The sequence below is a fragment of the Arachis ipaensis genome, chromosome B1 (assembly GCF_059453495.1).
Source record: "Arachis ipaensis isolate K30076 ecotype BB chromosome B1, ASM5945349v1, whole genome shotgun sequence".
Lineage (NCBI taxonomy): Eukaryota > Viridiplantae > Streptophyta > Magnoliopsida > Fabales > Fabaceae > Arachis > Arachis ipaensis.
This window is the reverse complement of record NC_142436.1, coordinates 762196-780097: the sequence shown is the minus strand read 5'-3', so window position 1 is coordinate 780097 and position 17902 is coordinate 762196. Positions and strand designations below refer to the sequence as shown.

The 17902-nt window shown below is 34.4% G+C and overlaps 3 protein-coding genes across 3 annotated transcripts; 2 read left to right on the top strand and 1 right to left on the bottom strand.

The window, feature by feature from the left end:
- Positions 1 to 5790: 5790 nt before the first annotated feature.
- LOC107626031 (uncharacterized) lies at positions 5791 to 6397 on the top strand. The gene is made up of 3 exons (XM_016328838.3): positions 5791 to 5813; positions 5905 to 5977; positions 6068 to 6397. The coding sequence occupies exons 1-3, from the start codon at positions 5791 to 5793 to the stop codon at positions 6395 to 6397; spliced, it is 426 nt and encodes a 141-aa protein (XP_016184324.1).
- Positions 6398 to 7833: 1436 nt separating this feature from the next.
- On the bottom strand, positions 7834 to 12657 carry LOC148575524 (protein FAR1-RELATED SEQUENCE 5-like). Its single transcript, XM_088500748.1, has 4 exons — positions 12394 to 12657; positions 8162 to 10447; positions 7993 to 8068; positions 7834 to 7904 (listed from the first exon to the last, which is right to left on the bottom strand). Exons 1-4 carry the CDS (start codon positions 12409 to 12411, stop codon positions 7870 to 7872), a joined length of 2415 nt encoding a protein of 804 aa, XP_088356874.1. The 5' UTR covers positions 12412 to 12657; the 3' UTR covers positions 7834 to 7869.
- A 649-nt stretch (positions 12658 to 13306) lies between these two features.
- LOC107625349 (Gut esterase (DUF1350)) lies at positions 13307 to 17809 on the top strand. The gene is made up of 10 exons (XM_016328000.3): positions 13307 to 13665; positions 14043 to 14112; positions 14445 to 14569; positions 14881 to 14989; positions 15081 to 15144; positions 15233 to 15288; positions 15691 to 15798; positions 16621 to 16770; positions 17088 to 17258; positions 17342 to 17809. Exons 1-10 carry the CDS (start codon positions 13418 to 13420, stop codon positions 17573 to 17575), a joined length of 1335 nt encoding a protein of 444 aa, XP_016183486.1. The 5' UTR covers positions 13307 to 13417; the 3' UTR covers positions 17576 to 17809.
- The last annotated feature ends 93 nt before the right edge of the window (positions 17810 to 17902 follow it).

The window sequence follows — 17902 nt, the reverse complement described above, 5'->3', positions numbered from 1 at the left end:
AATAAGAGTTAATATTCATTCATACAAGACTATGGTCTAGTGATTATTAATGTCTTGCAATAAGTGTATCTGGGTTCAAAAATTAGCTGAGGGTATAAGAGGTTAAGTAGTAGATAAAACTCTTAACATTCATCACAAGGATGTTAGTCTTTAGTCTTTACTCGTTTGCTCTTACAACATGATTAAGGTAACAAGTACCAACCTAACCACATACCAAAACAAAAAGAAAAAACCAACCCAATCAAAATAAAGGTCAATGTGACTACTCACGGAAAAAAAAAAAAAAAAACTTCACTCTCTATTCTTGATTTGTATAAGACAACCTAATAATACTTTAGTTATTTTTATAGTCATCACAATTAGACTCTTATTAATACTTTTTTTTTTTTTACAATATCTTTTATCTCGATAAGTCAAAGTGGATTTGAACTTTATTTAAGGATTTATTATTGGCCAATAAATTACTATATACATAAGACAGAATTCGAATTTTCAACACTTATTTAAGTAAACAAATATGCTGACCACTTAACCAACCCAAATTAATTTCTCTTGTCCGATACTAACATTTGGGTCTGTCTAAAATCAGCCCACCTCTTATGAGCTTATCTGATGCACCATTAGATTCAAAGCGTTAGATTAAATTAATAAACGATCTAATGGTTTATATTTAAATCATTGTTAATTTATTAAAAATTACATTAAAAGATAACAACTCTTTTAATATTTTAATATTGCCCAATATAAAAATTCAGAACTAAACGCTCCTGCCTCTTCCCTCCACCCACTTCTTCTGTGTTCTTCGTCAAACGAAGAACCCCGTTTCTTCTTCTACCCCCTCTTTCCTCCGTTTCTTCCTCTACTCACTGTCCACCGAAGAATTGTCTATCCTTTCTAAGTCTTCTGGCGATGCGAATTCAGAGATTGTGAGCTACCAATTCACACTCGAGCACGAATTTCAGTTGGTACCTATGAACAACTCTCGTAGCAGTCTCAAATCCTGCAGCGATTCATGAAGAGGGGTGATGCTACCAGTTGTAGCAAGGGTCTGGGGAGAGAAGGCTGTCTTCCTCATCATAGGGTTGCTATGATGGACTCTAAACTCCTTGCTCCTCATTTTTACCGATGGGAGACCCATATATCAAAATTAGTAAGATTATTAGGTTAAGCCTTCTTCCACAACGAAAATTGGTAGGGTTTTGGTCAAACTCTGTTGCTCGTCTTTCGTTTATCTTCTCAAATTTTCGAATCTTTTGTAGGGTTTTGCTCAAAAGAAATTGATCTTTAATGGAGCCTCGAGTTGGAAATTAGTTCTGTATTGGTCGGAAAATTGGTAGCGGATCCTTAGAGATCTACCTCGGTGAGCTTTCTCTCCTCTCTCTTTTTAATCTTTTTTTGTGCATTATTGAACTTCTAATTTCCGAATTTTCCGATTAAATTTTTCCGATCAGGGAAGTATTCCATAGAATTGTGAGAAGCAGAACAGAAGGGCGTGATTCTCTTGGAAAGCAAAACCTTGCTAATTAACCTTTTTTATGCATACCCTTCAGTTTTCATTGTTGGATTTTGCTTCCTTAGAAGCCGAGAATGGAGATCAAAATTGAAAATTAAGCCAACAATAAAAAACTTAGAGGGAGGATTATTGTATCTAAGAACTGTGTAAAATGTATAGAGCTTAGATTATTTTATGCGGATCTTTTGTGATGTCTGGTGCTTTTTATTCTCTTGGTAGTTGTATCGCTATATGTTGAAATTTGAATTAATCTTGCATGCTACTGTTTCTTTTTTTTTACTTGGAATTCTCTCATGCTTGTGTAGTGATGCACACAAATTCTCTTGTTATGCTGAGTTTCGATGGCCTTAAGCAGGCTGTTGTTGTATTTCTATCCCATTGTTGTTGTCATGGAAAGACCTTTTCTGTGCAATTCATTATATGTGATTCTGACAGGGGATTAGGAGACCGTGGAAAGGTGTTCTCATGTTTGGGCCTCCCGGAACTGGGAAGACACTTCTTGCTAAAGCAATTGCTACTGAATGCGGTACCACTCTCTTTAATGTTTCTTCCGCAACTTTATCTTCCAAATGGCGTGGTGAGAGTGAACGCATGGTGCGGTATTTGTTTGATCTTGCAAGAGCATATGCACCAAGTACAATTTTCATTGATGAAATTGATTCTCTGTGCAATGCTAGGGGGTAAGTCTTTGCTGTTCTTTTCCCTACATAAAAATCTTGAGTTTTGCATCATGTATGCCATATTTTTATTTAATTGATTTACCTATGACACTGTCTTAAAGATATTATTATTATGTATTGCCTTTAATTGATTTCTTCGATGGATTCAAATGAAAGACATTGAGCATCTAACAAATACAAGATTATCAAGTCCTGGTGCAGAAGTTAAAATTCATTTCACTTCCTATAAAGTATTAGATGTACCTCTCTACTATTAAGGATGCCAAATTCTTCTATTTGCATCAGAAAATAAATGTGAATATGTTTTATTCAAAATCTAAACTAGTGATTTTGATGTCTTGTGTTTTTTTCTGGCTATGCTTGCAGGAAACTTCAATAAGAAATACATATGCAATGGGAAAGGTGAGGATGGTAGCTTCTGAGTTTGAAATTGTAACTAGAGTAGTGAAAAACCGGAATGCCTCTGGGTGCGCAGAGTCCAGTGGATTTGTGCTCTGGCAGATGAAACAAAAATGGGCATTCTGTGGTAACTCTTTTCAGGTTTGGGGAGATGGCTATGAGCCATACCAAAACAAAAATGGAAGAGGCATGGACAATTGAAGAGGTTGCATTCAATGTCCCAGGTCTCTCAGTAGATTGCTTCATTCCCCCGGTAGATTTGAGGACAGGTTCTGTCAGTTAAGCATTGGAGAAATTTCATAATTGCAGTGTTGATAATATGATCTGGAAGATGAAAATCTAATAATGCGGTTAGAAACATCATCAATTCAGACCAATTATTAATAGCAGTCACTAGTTTTTTTACTATTAAAGTCTAGAATTTGATGTACCCATCATATCTTTTCTAATATATATGTATTTCGTTTGTATTTTGATGCTGTTTATTATTACTTCTCAAAAAATGAAATGTACACACTCCATTGATTGTCTATTCAAGAAGTTTATGCATTGCATAAATGACTTGCTTACAAGCCCATATGGTATTAGCATATTGCCGGAATCTTTGTTTAGTTAATTTTATAGAAAGATGAAACTACAGAAAATTGAAAACTCTCAATTGGACATGCATGCATTTAATAATATAATTACGAAAAATGAAATTATGCACATTGTAACATGCATACGAATTAAGACTAAGATGAGGTACTCATACATCTTGTGATATAATAAGTTCTTAGTCTCTGGAATTTAAGAAGTGTACAGCACATACTTTATATTTATCTATTTGGTCATGACTACTGCATGTGTGGAAGCTTCTCTTTTTTTCCCATGGTCATGGTCAAAATAAGCAAAGCACTGGAAAACAGGGAACTAATGAAGGAATAATACTTTAATGGAGTGAATGGAAGCCAGAGGGAATTATAATGAAGAACATCATTTTCAATAATGAATCATCAAAACTTTCAGCTGTTATTTTCAATATCTTTATGACAGATTTGGTTGTAGACAATAATGAAGAATCAAATTTTGTGTAAAAGGGTGTTGTTTCTTTTTCGTGATTACTGAGGTAAAAGATGTCCTAAGGAAACTGAGAATTGATAATCCATTGAAGTGTTAAACCAATAAGGGGCTAAATAGGCATCTTGATTTTGAAAACCAACAATTTCAATATCTTGGTTATCTTTGCATCGGTGATATAACTAATACTATTTGCATAGTGTAGAACTACTGTGATCATGAATAAAAAGGCATTTCTTTTTTAATGAAGTGCATAGGAATAAAATAATACACTTGGGTGGAGTGATACTGGTAAGTTAAAAACATATAATAGTGGCTCTTTTTAAAAATGCTTCCCCAAGACAAGCATTCTTGTTTAAAAATTAGTTTCAATAGACTAAGTATACAGCAGAAATTGCCTCACCAACTGGTTGTTTCCAATCATTAAGTGGCAACACCATTTTATAATATTGTATTTGTTAGATTCAAATGAAAGACATTGAGCAGCTAACTAATATTTAAAAATTCTTATTTAGTCATAGGTTTTGATTACTTATTACAAGTAATGAGATCATTTAATTAAAGCACATAATATAAAGTTAAAATCAAATCCAATAATACACATAAGATATTATTAAAGCGCATGATACAATAAATGATATTTATTAAGATTATTTTTTGAATAAATGATATAATAAAATTAAATTAATTAGTTGGTTATCTAACTACTTAAAAATTAATTAGTGTCATCAATGAGATTCCTGCCTCTGCTGCCACCTTGACCCAATGTTTTGTGAGTCCATAAGGGTTGAATACTGCAGGATTTTCATGGCCTGTTTTTCATTCTCTATCTGTGAATATGTTGACTCTAAAGTGGAGGAACATTATGATCTCCCTTTGTACTATAAAAAATACTAGAAGTTTATCTAACTACTTAACAACAACCGGTTTATAACCTGTTGATTGTAATTTGTTGAGACTTGATTGTTCTTAAGATATTAGTGAATGTATGTTATTTTAAACAACTAGTAAGTCGTTAACAACTCGATTCGCTAAGCTCATGAGCTCGAGGCAACTTTTTAGCTTTTAGTCAAACTTGACCTTGGTTTGGTTTGGCTTAGCTAAAATTACTTAGCCTAATATAACTTTTATTATTAGTCTTTCATATCCAAACAATTGACTTATCTTGTGAGCTTTTAGTGAGTTAATGTTGAGTTTGGTCTATTTTAGCTTAGTTTGAATTATTTCTAACTTTAATTATCAAATTTTCAGAGCTGTTAGTTCGAACGTATCAATGTAATTCGCGCACCTCAACAGTGCACCATGAAAATGTATACGAGTTATCTACTAGGTCAGTAGTATAGATATTTTATTTTTCCGTTTTATTAAGAAGTTGTAAGTATAAGTACTGTTGAAATAAATACAAAAGTACTTGTATTTAGGAAAGAAAATTAAAAATAGAAAGTTATTAATAATTTTTTTTAAAGGTTTAATCTTTAAAATATTGATATAATTTTATTTATTATGAATCTATAATAATAACTGCAAATATGAAAAATCAAAGGATTAAATGATGTTCCATTTAGTGATAATAAATAAAATTACGTTATAGTTTATAGGTTAGTAATAACGCATATATTCGATTTTGAATTTTGAAAATTTAAAAACAGTTTGCTTTACTTGTTTTATTTTATTTTGGGGGTCAGGGTTTGCTTCTCACTCTCACGGAAGAAGCTTCGCAAAAGGGGAAGAAGATGCCCAACATAGATGATGTGAGAACAGAAGGGAAAATGGGAAGCACCACAACAATGGAGAAGGCCGGCGTGGGAGATGGCGACGAAGCAACTCATCATCGATGTGGTGTATGCCCTGTTAGGTAATTACATCTTCTCATCTCCTTTAATCACGCATTCATCTTCTTCTGTTATTGATTGATTACCTTAATTAGAGAAGATTTTGAACAATAAATAAGAAAGAGAATCTGCATTTAAGAAATCAAATCAATTTCAATTAATGGATTGATTGTGTCATATCTCTACTGATATTGAAAAAAAAATCGCAGAGATGATATCGATGGATTAAAGAAGTGTATGTGACGGGATCTTGCAAGAAAAGAGTCTGTTCAGAAGAAAAAACCTAGAGGGAGAATTGCTCTGATCAATGGCAACCAATAATAGCCATGGGTAAAGGCTACACTCAATTCATTACGTTTATTGTTATTTTTGCTACTACTATTGGTTGAATTATATCTTACTATTATCATTATTGGTTCAGTTTACCCAACTCATGTGCACCACCAAGTGTTCTGATGAACTCCTTTGAGAGAAGAGTTATGGCTGATTTAGAGGTATGTAAAACCAACAAATATTTGTGTCCTATTTTTAAGTTTCAATGCTGTTGTATTTTAAATTACCTATGATTTATCTGTTATCTGCAGGACATCAAAAGAGCTAACAATAGTATACGAGAGGAACAAATTCTATTGAAGTTCATGATTGAACGCATAAATTCCATTTATGTCAAGCCTGAGTTGAAGGAGAATGAAAGACTTCTGAAAAACAGCAAGACCAATCCTATCACCACCCCTCATAAGACATGCAAAATTACGGAAAATATCAAAAAGAGTGACAGCAAGTCAATATTTAATATGGATGTGGACTCAAATATATGTCTTGATATGTCAGATGATGAGGATGATGTCATGGAACTAGATCGAACAACCATAACCCGCCAAGATCCACGCAAAGTTGCTGTCCAAGTGATATAATTTAATTTAGCTTTCCCATGAAAATGCCAAAAGGGTGATCTGATCATATGAAGGCAGTTAGATTGAACTCTGTCTTATTTGACAACATTATTAATATTATTATGGCTTTGATTTGCTATACTGTTTAATTTATATGGTGTCCTGCATGGATCCGATTATGTGGATATTATTTCAGCAATTACTTGGATTGTAATATTATTTTTGGATACATTACTCAAGTCAATATGTGTTAACGATATAGCTTATATCCTCTTTTTCCAATATTGTCCTAGCCTCTTCAAACAAATCCGCGGCTTCATTTATAGCATAACGCTGCACGCAAGCAAGCCCCATTTGTCCTAGCCTCAATCCCTGTAACAGTGCTTTGTTGTCCAGGTGCATTACCATATATCTTCAAAGCCTTCTTCAAAAGCTTCAACCCTTTGAATCACAAATCAATGGTGGCAACATCTACTTCATGGCCATTTTCTGACATAGCCATGCTTGCAAGAACATAGTGCTCAAGTGCAGCCTCATAGTCACCCTTTCAAGAGCTGTCTGACAAATTCTTAAAACATTTATTATTAATGTATTATGTAAATCAAAGATATGATATGGCAGGTACTTTAAAATTCTAGCATAAAAAACTGAATTGGATTAATGTTTATGAATACTTGGAAGTTTCAAAATTATGAAGTATTAGCCATTTAGCCTCTTAATCCATGACAGTAAGGGATGGGAACTGTGTTGAGCAGAATTTGAAAATTGATCCTTTTGAGCATATGTACCCAATTTTTGTTCAGTAGATCTTATACGAAAAGCTCTCCCAAACTATTCTTACAACATTGGCTTTCAATCTCTATTTCTAAGTAGCAAGTTTCTAGCAAAATGAGTTCTAAGAAGAGTATAAACTTGTATAGTCCCTGACAAATATATATATATACACACACACTAAGCTCTCATAGTAATTTACTAGTTTGGAGCTAGCAAATATGTTCATGAAAAGAATAAAAGAGGCCACCCAGAGATCAACATACTTGATTCCTGTTTTTGAAAATTTTGAGGCTAATCATTTGATGAAATATGAGGAAAGCTTTAATGAATGACAAATAGAAGTAAGAACTAAAATATAACTTCAAGTGCAAATTCTAAATAAGGAAGGGAGTCAGCACACAATCATTAAAGAAACCAAGGTAAAAAGGACAAATTAATTCTTCTACAAATCAAAATAAGAGCCAGTAGAAGAGAGAACTATTGTCAAATAAAGATAAACCAATATAGCTTATGCTCAAATAAGGATGCAATGAAGTCAGGTCACAAGCATGTTGCAGATTAATGAGGGAACAACAATCCCTTATCTGAAATGAATAACTCATTCTCCTGTTCTAAAGTATTTAAGATTCAGAGTGATGTAACCAAGTTCCAACAGTAAAACTAATAGAAACAGAAAAAAAGTGCTGTTAAACTCCTCTTTGATTGTTGCAACGGATGGTTCACAACTCTGCATCATCATCATCATCATTTGCCCCTAAAATTTAAGCAACATATTTTTAAGTTTAAAAAGAGTAAACTAAGTATAACAAAAAATAAAAAATAAAATTTAAAACATTTTATACCACCAGAATCGTAATCCATTGAGGACTCAGTCTCGCCACCACTCTGTTCATAATACCTTGAGGAATCTAAATATTCCTGGATCAAAACAGCAAATAGGAAGGCTTATGAGCTAGCCATACAATATTATATGTAACAAAATATACTTGAACTTAAATGTATTGAACTTACATCTTCCTCCTCAAACCATTCAGTGTGAACATACTCATCACTTTCAGCATCTACGAAGGAGTAGTCTTCACCCTCAATATTCTCCGCAGCGTCATCATCAAATTGGGGAGTCCTTTCATCCATTTTCTTCATAGAACACGTAGCAATGTTATGCCCACCCTTGCGACAGTAGCTGCAACGCTTAGGCTTCCTTGTGGTCTCTATCTCAGTACTTCCATTCTTTGCAAGGTCTTCATACATGTATTCCGCATGCTCCTCCATCATGTTATTGTCCCCGCTATGAGCCCTAATACATGAAAGTATATTTACCAATGCATCTCGTGATTCATTAAAAATATCCCCTTTTAGGCACCCTTCGTTCATAATTTGTTTACACCAATGTGCCAAACATGCACGCCGACTGATAGCCAAGGAATCCTCCATCAAGCCGCCCATGTCATCATACCCACTAATGCCTTCCTTCGCTTTTCTAGTCCATCTTCGCAGCACTAATGATTTTGGCAGCTCTGCAATGTCTAGAAAACCCAAAACAGCAAGTATATGACTACATGGAATACCTATGGAGTCCATTCTCATGCATGAGCATTTAAATTCATCTTGCTCTCCGTGAAAAGACACATGCCATATCATATTAGGCTTGTAAAATTTTGACACCTGATAAATCTTGCAAGAACTCTTTTCCTCTTCATATATTACCTTCAATGTGCTGGCCTTGTGGAGCATTGAACGGAACAAGACAAAAATTTGCCGGGTATAAATGGTAGCTGCTGACCTTTCTAATTGTTGAAAGTGTGTCTGCATCACAGGTTGTCCAGTTGATGATTTAAAGTCTGCCAAATCCTCTCTGTGCCGCATGTAGCTCAAACAACGCTGGAAGTGTTGAACAAATTCTGTCAAATTATAGCGTGATTTAACATATCTTTTGAGGACAGCATGTAGACTTTCACACCTCGAAGTCGTTCTAAACCCAGCAAAGAATTTTCCTCGGATATGAGCGGTAGCCCACATGTTTCTTTTCCCATACATATCTGCTATCCATTCCCGATCTTCCACTCCAAAGAATCCAACCATTTCCTCCCACTTTTGTTCGAACACACCAACTTCGTAATCACCTAGCATTAACTTTGTAAACATTTTCGTAAACTGAGGTTTGTGAATATTGCTTGTTGCATTACGCATCAAGTGCCATGCACATAACCTATGATGTGCATTCGGAAACACCTCCTGAATAGCGATAGCCATCGATTGATGACCATCCGTAATTACTGAAGTCGGTATCTTTCCCTTCATTGCTATGAGAAGCTGTTTTAGTAACCACACATAGGTGCTTTTCCTCTCATTCGAAACTATCGCAGCACCAAATACAACGGTTTGATTATGGTGGTTAACTCCCGAGAATATTACCACCGGCAATCTGTATCTATTCTTCTTATATGTGGCGTCAAATGCTAGCACATCTCCGAACAGATCGTAATCCAACTGACACCGGCCATCACACCAAAAAATTTGCCGAAACACTCCTTCTCTGCCCTTTTCAACACTATAGAACAAGTTTCGATCCCTTGCTGCTAGCATTTCCAGGTAAGCCATTGCAGAGGTTAAATCATCAGGTAATTGTCTTCTTTGCTTCGCAACTTGATTGTGCATATCCTTAATTGAAAAATTAACGTTCTCGTACCCACCACACTGGCTAGCTAATGACCCAAATATGTTTGGTATGCTGATCCCCACCTCTTTCATATGGTTCATTTGACTAATGTCAGGCTCAGTCATTTTCTTGTGAGATCTTAACATTCTTGCTAACTTTGGAACAACAAGATCATGATTGTGTTCATCACAAAAATCTCTCACTACCCAACTCTCAATTACCGCATCAAAGAAAACATGAAGTTTACTCATACAACCACATCTTGTCTCTGGTTTTGGCTCCCTAACTCGATTTTTCATATGGTTCCATTTTTCTAATCTATACCCTTCACAAGAACAAACATATGCTTTTTCTCTAACTTTTCCATCAACTATTCTACTCCTACTCTTTCGCACACTGAAGCCCCTCGTCTTGGCATATGAATTATAAAATTCGAATGCCAAGCCAAGATCAGCAAAGTGCAATTGACAAATATTTTTCATAGATAGACTTGAAAAATCAATCTTACCAATATCTTCCCAAGAGTTTATGCGATATTGATCCATATCCACCGCATCAGAAGTTACGTCTTCATCCACATGATCACTAACATTATGCACATTTTGATCACTTGTGTGTCTTTGACTATTTGATGCTTCCTGCAATTTATAGTGACTAACATTAATTACCCAAAAAAAATAGCATAAATTAGGTACAATTTATAATCTAATAAGCAAAATTAACCAAAAACCATTGAATTTTCAAAAAGAATCACAATACTAATTTCTGAATTTTCTTATGGCAGCTTAAACTCTATCTCGTCTCATATTTTGGTGATTAAGATCAATTATATAGATTCATATATGGGTGGGCATGGTTTGGATTTTTATAAATCCAAACTGGATCCACTTCAGAACCAGTTTTATGGTTCATGAAACCAAACCAATACTGTGAACAAGAGGGATTACGATACAGCATTTTTACATGATCATTTCAAGTTAAACAAGAAATTTGTTTAAAGCTTAGTCACAAACTGAACTAGGATATAGTTAAATATATCAATAATAATAGATAACATTCAACAAATTCAAATTTAAGCATAAATCAACATTGTGGGTCTTCTTAGGAGACAAATATTCCTGCAGAGTTGCAGTAATACACGAATTTGGAATTACTCAGCACAAAATAAAACAACAAAATAACATTTAAAATTTTAAAGCAAGTAAAAGAACAGCAGTTATATGTGAGTATAATATTTTTTTTTTCCAATCCACTATTAACCTTAAAGATCAAACCTTAGAGAGAACAAGAACAATTATACTTTAACTAAATACGAATACAGATAGTCAGATATCACAATAGCTAGTTCAAGTTCTCTAAAGTCTTAATGACCCCAAAATAATCATAAGAAAACAATTTATATAAACAGTATTAATTTATTACCACATAACAATGCAACCTAAACAAGAAAAACCAACCTTCTATTCAATTTCAATCCTTCAGTTCTCTCAGTCAATGCTATTTAAATTTACGTTTCATAGTTACTTTTGCACAGTAAATAAATATTAAAAAATTATTCAGAGTCATGTATATTAGACGAAGAACCAACTTTAGTGGGGACAAAGAGGTGAGGAGAAAAGAATGACATGTTTCACGTGGAGCACAACTAGAAAGCCAAAGTCAGAAGGGCAGTCTAGGATCTCAAAAACTTGAGAGCTTTCAATCTAGCTATGCTGGGGAAGCAATGTTGGCGGCTTCTAACTAAAGATCACTCCTTATTCTACAAAGTTTTTTGGCAAATATTTTGGTTCTATAATTGAAAAGTAACTAAATGGCAAGTTGGTAACTAGTATTGAATCAATATCCATTGAAAATTAATTAGAGCTAATAATTTTACATATGAAATGGGTCAGGCAATTCATCGAACACCTGTAATGCAAGGCAGTGATGTAATAATATGAAGCATGTATAAGAAAGGGAATTACTGTGTGCAAAGAGAGTGTTCAGGGAATTTTAAAAAAAGTGTAGGAAAATTAATTTGCAATAAGTAATTTGTTTAATTTTGCACTGCTGTGAAAGAAGCTGTTTTTTTAAAATCATGATCTAGATGAACTATTTTCTTTTACTCATTTCATTAAAAAAGAATCATCTATAAATAGTTTGGCATTCTTCTTTTAATGCAAATTGCATAACTAACTAAACATTGGTTACTCAAAGACAGAATATAAGAACAGGTTAACTAAAAACCAGAACATCAGAGTTTGTTACATCACTAAAAAGTAAGAACTGAGAAATTTACTTCTTACGCAACCACATCCATTCTCGTACCATTGTTTGTAAAATCCATGAAGCCTCATGCCTCACTATGTTAGATACCAATAGAACAATAATTGGCATGAATCTTAGCTACGCCAACATACTTGTAGCACAAAACAGAACAAATATAGCCTACAATCCGTGAATCAGAACAAATAAATAGAACAAAAAAATTGAATGAAATCAACGAAAGGAAGCAATACAACAGATTCATACAAGGGATTGGAGGAATGCAACAAGAAGATAAAAGGAACAAAAAGAAAATTAAATCAATGAAGTAATTTCATACCTGAGTCTGAGGCTCCATTGTTACTCTGGAAGTGGAGGATGCAGGGGGAATGGAGCACCAGAGCGCTGACAACCACTCGAAGAGAGAAGAGAGAAGAGAGAAGAGAGAAGAGAGAAGAGAGAAGAGGAGACGGGGAGGGAGAGCCTACGAACGACGCTGGAAGATGGATTGGACGGCAACGGCGACGGCTTGGCTGAACGGCGACGGTGAATGCTAAGACCAGTGGAGAGTAGAGTAGGTGGCGGCAACTGGTGAGGCAACTGGTGAGTAAACAGGGGGAAAGGAATTGGGAATTAGGGTGTGAGTTTGGGGGTGGGGCTGAATTTGGATTAAGGGTTTTGTTAGTTAAAACATAAAAAAATTATTATTATTATTAAACCCCCATGTGGGGTATATTTTTAATTTATATTTTGTGTCTATTAGAAAAGCTCAAAAGGCTTGAGCTTACTAAAGACAGACCCCTAACATTTTAGACTGGCACTTAAAATCTAATTAATGAAAATTCAACGATTTATGTTAGCAAATAATGATAAAATTATCAGAAAAACTGTATCGTTTCACAATTCACAAATATTAATATCAGTGAACATGACATTCTTTTTGAGAAAAATTTAAAATAGCCCTTAACAATTACTTTGAAAGACAACGAAGTTCTTGACAAAAAAACTTCAATCCGGTCCCTAACAATTATCTCGAAAGGACAACGAGGCGTCTGTACAAACAAAATTAATGTTATTTTTTTGGCACATAAACTAATCAATCCCAAAGAAAATATCAGAGACCAAATTAGATATTTTTTTCTTAGCCTCGTTGTTCTTTCGAAATAATTCTCAAGGCCGCCGGTTGGGAATTCACTAAACCTTTTATGAAAACAGAGAGCCTTCAAATTGGCACTTCACTCCTTACAACATCTAAAATTTTCGGAATTTGGTGCTTTTTAATTTATTTAATTATTTTTTTTAGAACGTGTGTTTAAAAGCAAGTTGCAACTTGAAAGTAGAAAGGGATGATCTAACTGTCAGCTATGGCTTCTGCTACGTCTTTCTTTGCACTCTCTCCTACTTACTCTCTCAAACACCAAAACGCATACTCTAACCGTCGTTTATCCTCCTTCTCGCTTTCGCCTTCAACCACGCGTCGTTTTGTTCCCGCCACTATCTCTTGCAACCTCTCTAACAACCATAATTACGTCGACGACCGCAACCACAACAACAACAACAACACTGAACGACCCCAATCTAACGCAATTCAAGTTTACTCCCAAATTGAAAGGTAAAAGCTTCACTTTTTCGTTTTTTTTTTTTTAATTATAATTCTTAGTTGATTCTAGTTTGTAAGTCATGTTACTATAATCAAAGATTAACACATATAATTAAGGATGATTAAATTTGGTCTCTGAGATTTAAAATATAATCACCTTAGTCCTTGCAATCCGTTAATTGGATTAATTTAGCTTAGGAAATGAAAATATCGTGATTAATCTGATTGAAAGATTATGATAGTGTTCAAATATTGGGATTATTTTGATGGACTCTTGCAATGTTAGGATTTATGACTAACTTGACTATTTTCTTAGCATTTACCAGCATTTACAAATGGAAATAAAATAATTAGGGGAAAAAATGTGGCTTTTTTTTCTTGGATTCCAGGTTGGTTACGGATTCTGTTAGACAATCACAGGATGCCTGGTGGGGTTCCAGAGATTGGAGTGAATTGGAGGTATATGCTTACTATTATTTTGATTTAATGTTCTTTTATAATTTGAGTATGTTTCTTTCTAATTTTGGAAAATTTTGATTTTACAACTTGATTTTTGTATATGGTTGAAAACTGATTTTCCTTAGAAACTAATCTGCTTTTTGTTTTTTGAAGTAGTAATTATTTACCCTGTCCTGACTTAGTAGCTGTGAGTTCCTTAAACTTCAAATGCAACAACTTGACTTTTGCTTTCAAGAATTCATTTCTAGAGACAATTAAATCTTTCCATACCATTTCTGTTTTCAAAAGTATTCTTAATCAATTTAGCGCATCTTCATTGTACAATTTTTCAGGGAGCATGGATTATCAAACCCAAAAGTTCCAAACCAAAGTTTGTTGCACATTTTATTGGAGGTATATTTGTTGGAGCTGCGCCTCAACTTGCCTATCGGTGGTTTCTTGAGCGTCTCTCAGAAAAGTAAGTACCTGTGTTTTGTTCATGAAATATACGAATTCCAATCTGATCAGGCAATTCAGTTGAAAGATATTGTAATAACATGTTGATAGGGTGTCCCCAAAGCTTTTTTTCTTTTTCTTTCTAATTTCTTATTACAAATGCATATATTGTTATATTAGCATAGAACTGTTGCAATATCTCATATCCATTCCCTAACAAACTCTCCTCTCTTGTGTTAATTATCCTTATGTTTGGATCATGTGAGACTGACACTCATAGATCTAGGATCTGTCAATGAAAAAGGCTGATTGCAAAATCCTTTCTGTTACTAGGGGTGTAGTGATCATTGCAACACCATATGCTAGTGGGTTTGATCACTTCCTGATTGCAGATGAAGTACAGTTCAAATTTGATAGGTGCTGCCGTGCGTTGCAAGAAACGGTAAGTTTCTACTTATGATTCAAGGGCCAGTTTCTTTCTGGTTTAGTTTTTCCTATTTAAGTTAAAACGTTGAGTATATTCATTGATTCAGATCCAAGATCTTCCCATTTTCGGTGTTGGCCATTCTTTGGGATCAGTTGTCCACCTTCTGATAGGTATGTTTGAGATCTTCTGCCAAAGTTGATTGTGGAATATAAATGAATTTAAAGTTGTTTGTCTCAATAAATTGCTTTATTGTTTCAGGATCAAGGTATGCGGTGCAAAGAAGTGGAAATGTTCTGATGGCATTCAACAACAAGGTATTTAAATAGGGGAAAATTTTGAAAAACTTTACTGTTGACCTTTAATGTGTATCTAAATTCGTGGGTGGAAAAAACGAGAAAGTTGAAGATTATCCTATCCTTGTGCAATCTACCTAAATTTGTCACTATATGCAGTGACTTGGTATAAAGTCAAAGATCCAAGATGCAACATTTTTCCTAAAAATCTGTTTCAATAAGGTTTTGAGGTCTTCATTTGAAATATGGTCACTTTAGTTTTGTGGTGTACCAAAGTTGAATAGAACGTTTCTTCTTTTTTTTAATCATTGTTCATTTTATAAGTATTTCTACCATTTTAGGCAGTAAGCAAGATGCGAAGAATTCTTAGTATCTCCTATATAAGCTATTATTGATTGACTAGCTTTTGTTCCATTGTTATAGGAAGCAAGTTCAGCTGTCCCTTTGTTCTCTCCAGTTATTGTCCCAATGGCTCAAAGCATTGGTCCACTCCTATCAGATATTTTTGCTTCACCAACTCTACGTGCAGGGGTCAGTATTGCTACATAAACTACCTTGCTCGGATATTGAGAAGACATCTATTTATGTTTCATAGGAGAAAAATCAATAACCTCCCTTGAGGTATGTTAAATAGACTTTGGCTCCTTCACTGATTAATGTCGTATTACAACAACCTTCCCTTCAAGTTGACAAAAGAAGGGGAAGAGATGAAAGAACGGTCATATTAAGATGTAGACAAAAATTCTATAAATATCTTGCTCCTTTTGGTGTATAATCCTATAGGTCTATACTACAGGACCTTTTTTTCAGTCAAACTCTTAACATGATACTGTAACACATTGTTTTAGTCAAGTTCCTAGAAACTTAAGATGGTGTTACTTTATTTATGTGAAAGACAAATTTGCAATATTGCATTTTTTATATAAAAAAATAAAGGTTCCTTATGATGACAATTTGTTTCTCTTGCAAAAAGCTTTTGAAATTCAGGATAGGGAAATTGAATTGGAGAGTTTTACCATCGAATTAAAAGATGAACCAGCCTAGATTTTCTCAAGGGAGGTTGTTGCTATATGATGTTTATAAGTTAGGGAGTCAAGTGCTATATTGCAAATACGAGGGGAATTCCTCATCTTTTGACCATGTCTCAACACTCAACAAAGGGTACTATAATTTCCCTTGAGTGCAAAAAGTAATTTACTAATTGCATAAATTTCAGCAAAATCCTTGTTGTTTAATATTTTGAGTGTGGGGAAACTGTTAATTTCCATCCTGTTTGGAAGCACTGATAAATATGCCTTTTTCTATTGATGTTACTTCTTTAGATGGCTAATTTCACACACGAAACACTTGCAGGCAGAGATGACTCTGAAACAATTCGAAAATGTTAGTCCCCCCATTATGAAACAGGTTCTTCCTTTAGTTGAGCAGCTCCCCCCCTTGTACATGGATTTGGTCAAAGGAAGAGAAGAGTTTATACCAAGGCCTGAGGAAACACGTCGACTTGTATGTGACATCTCTGTTTGTTAATATGCTTCCCATTAAAGTAATTTTGAGAAGGATTTATTTTATCCCTTATGCCGCATAACCTCTCAGCAAGCATCTTGGTTTGTTGTAGTTAGTTCAGAATCCTTGTCTAAATTCTAAATTAGATTAGGTTCCTAACTGCATCAACTTCAACTGATAGTTATCTGAGGATTATTTTTTATACAAAAATAGAGTCCAAACACCAAAGTTTGTGAGGCTCTTATTGAAACTCTGGTTGTTAGGAATACATTAAATAAAATTGTATTTATGTGCTATTTTGTTTCTTGTTTCTTCAGATAAAATCATACTATGGCATATCCAGGAATCTTCTTATAAAATTCAAGGATGATTTAATAGATGAAACCCCAACTCTAGCACAGGTGCTTAGTTCAGAAGCAGCAATTAGCTCAGTGCTAGACATGTCAATTCGCAAGCTGCCTGGAGATCATGGTCTTCCATTGCAGCAGGTATTTCTAGTTCTTGCAATTATAAATTGATATCTATAGATGCTGCTACTACCATCCTTAAATTTTTATTACACTCCTTACAGGCCTTACCAGATGTTCCACCAGCAATGGCCGATGCCGTTAATCGCGGAAGTGAGATTTTGTCAAATCTTACGGTAGGAACACCATGGGAGACAGTTGCCAAAGAAGTAGGGAACACTTTTGGCATCGACTCACAAGTCCTCCGTGCAGAAGTGTCGAAGGACATGGATCAGCTTGTGGATGTGATATCTTCTTGGATGGCCTCCAACGCAGGCCCTAAAGTCTTGAGGCCGTAGGGTGCAAGTTAATTCGCTTATGCACCCTTTAAGTTTCAGCTTCTGTGTAGAAATGTATAGAAAAATCAAAGTTGGCATAAATATTGTGTAATACCAATCATGTGAATCAGTGAATCCTTACAGGTAAGTGATTAGAAGTTTAGAACTTTGTCTATCATTAGGTGATGTAAAAATGTGATATATGTTGTGACAGAAAAATTGATATGGAAAATAAAATTTGAGTATTGGAAGACATTCAAAGTTGCTTGTATGTTGTATGAATTTGAAGGCAATAGAGACCCTTTAAAGGCAAAATGTAATCTTTCATTATTTCTTATCATGGGTCTA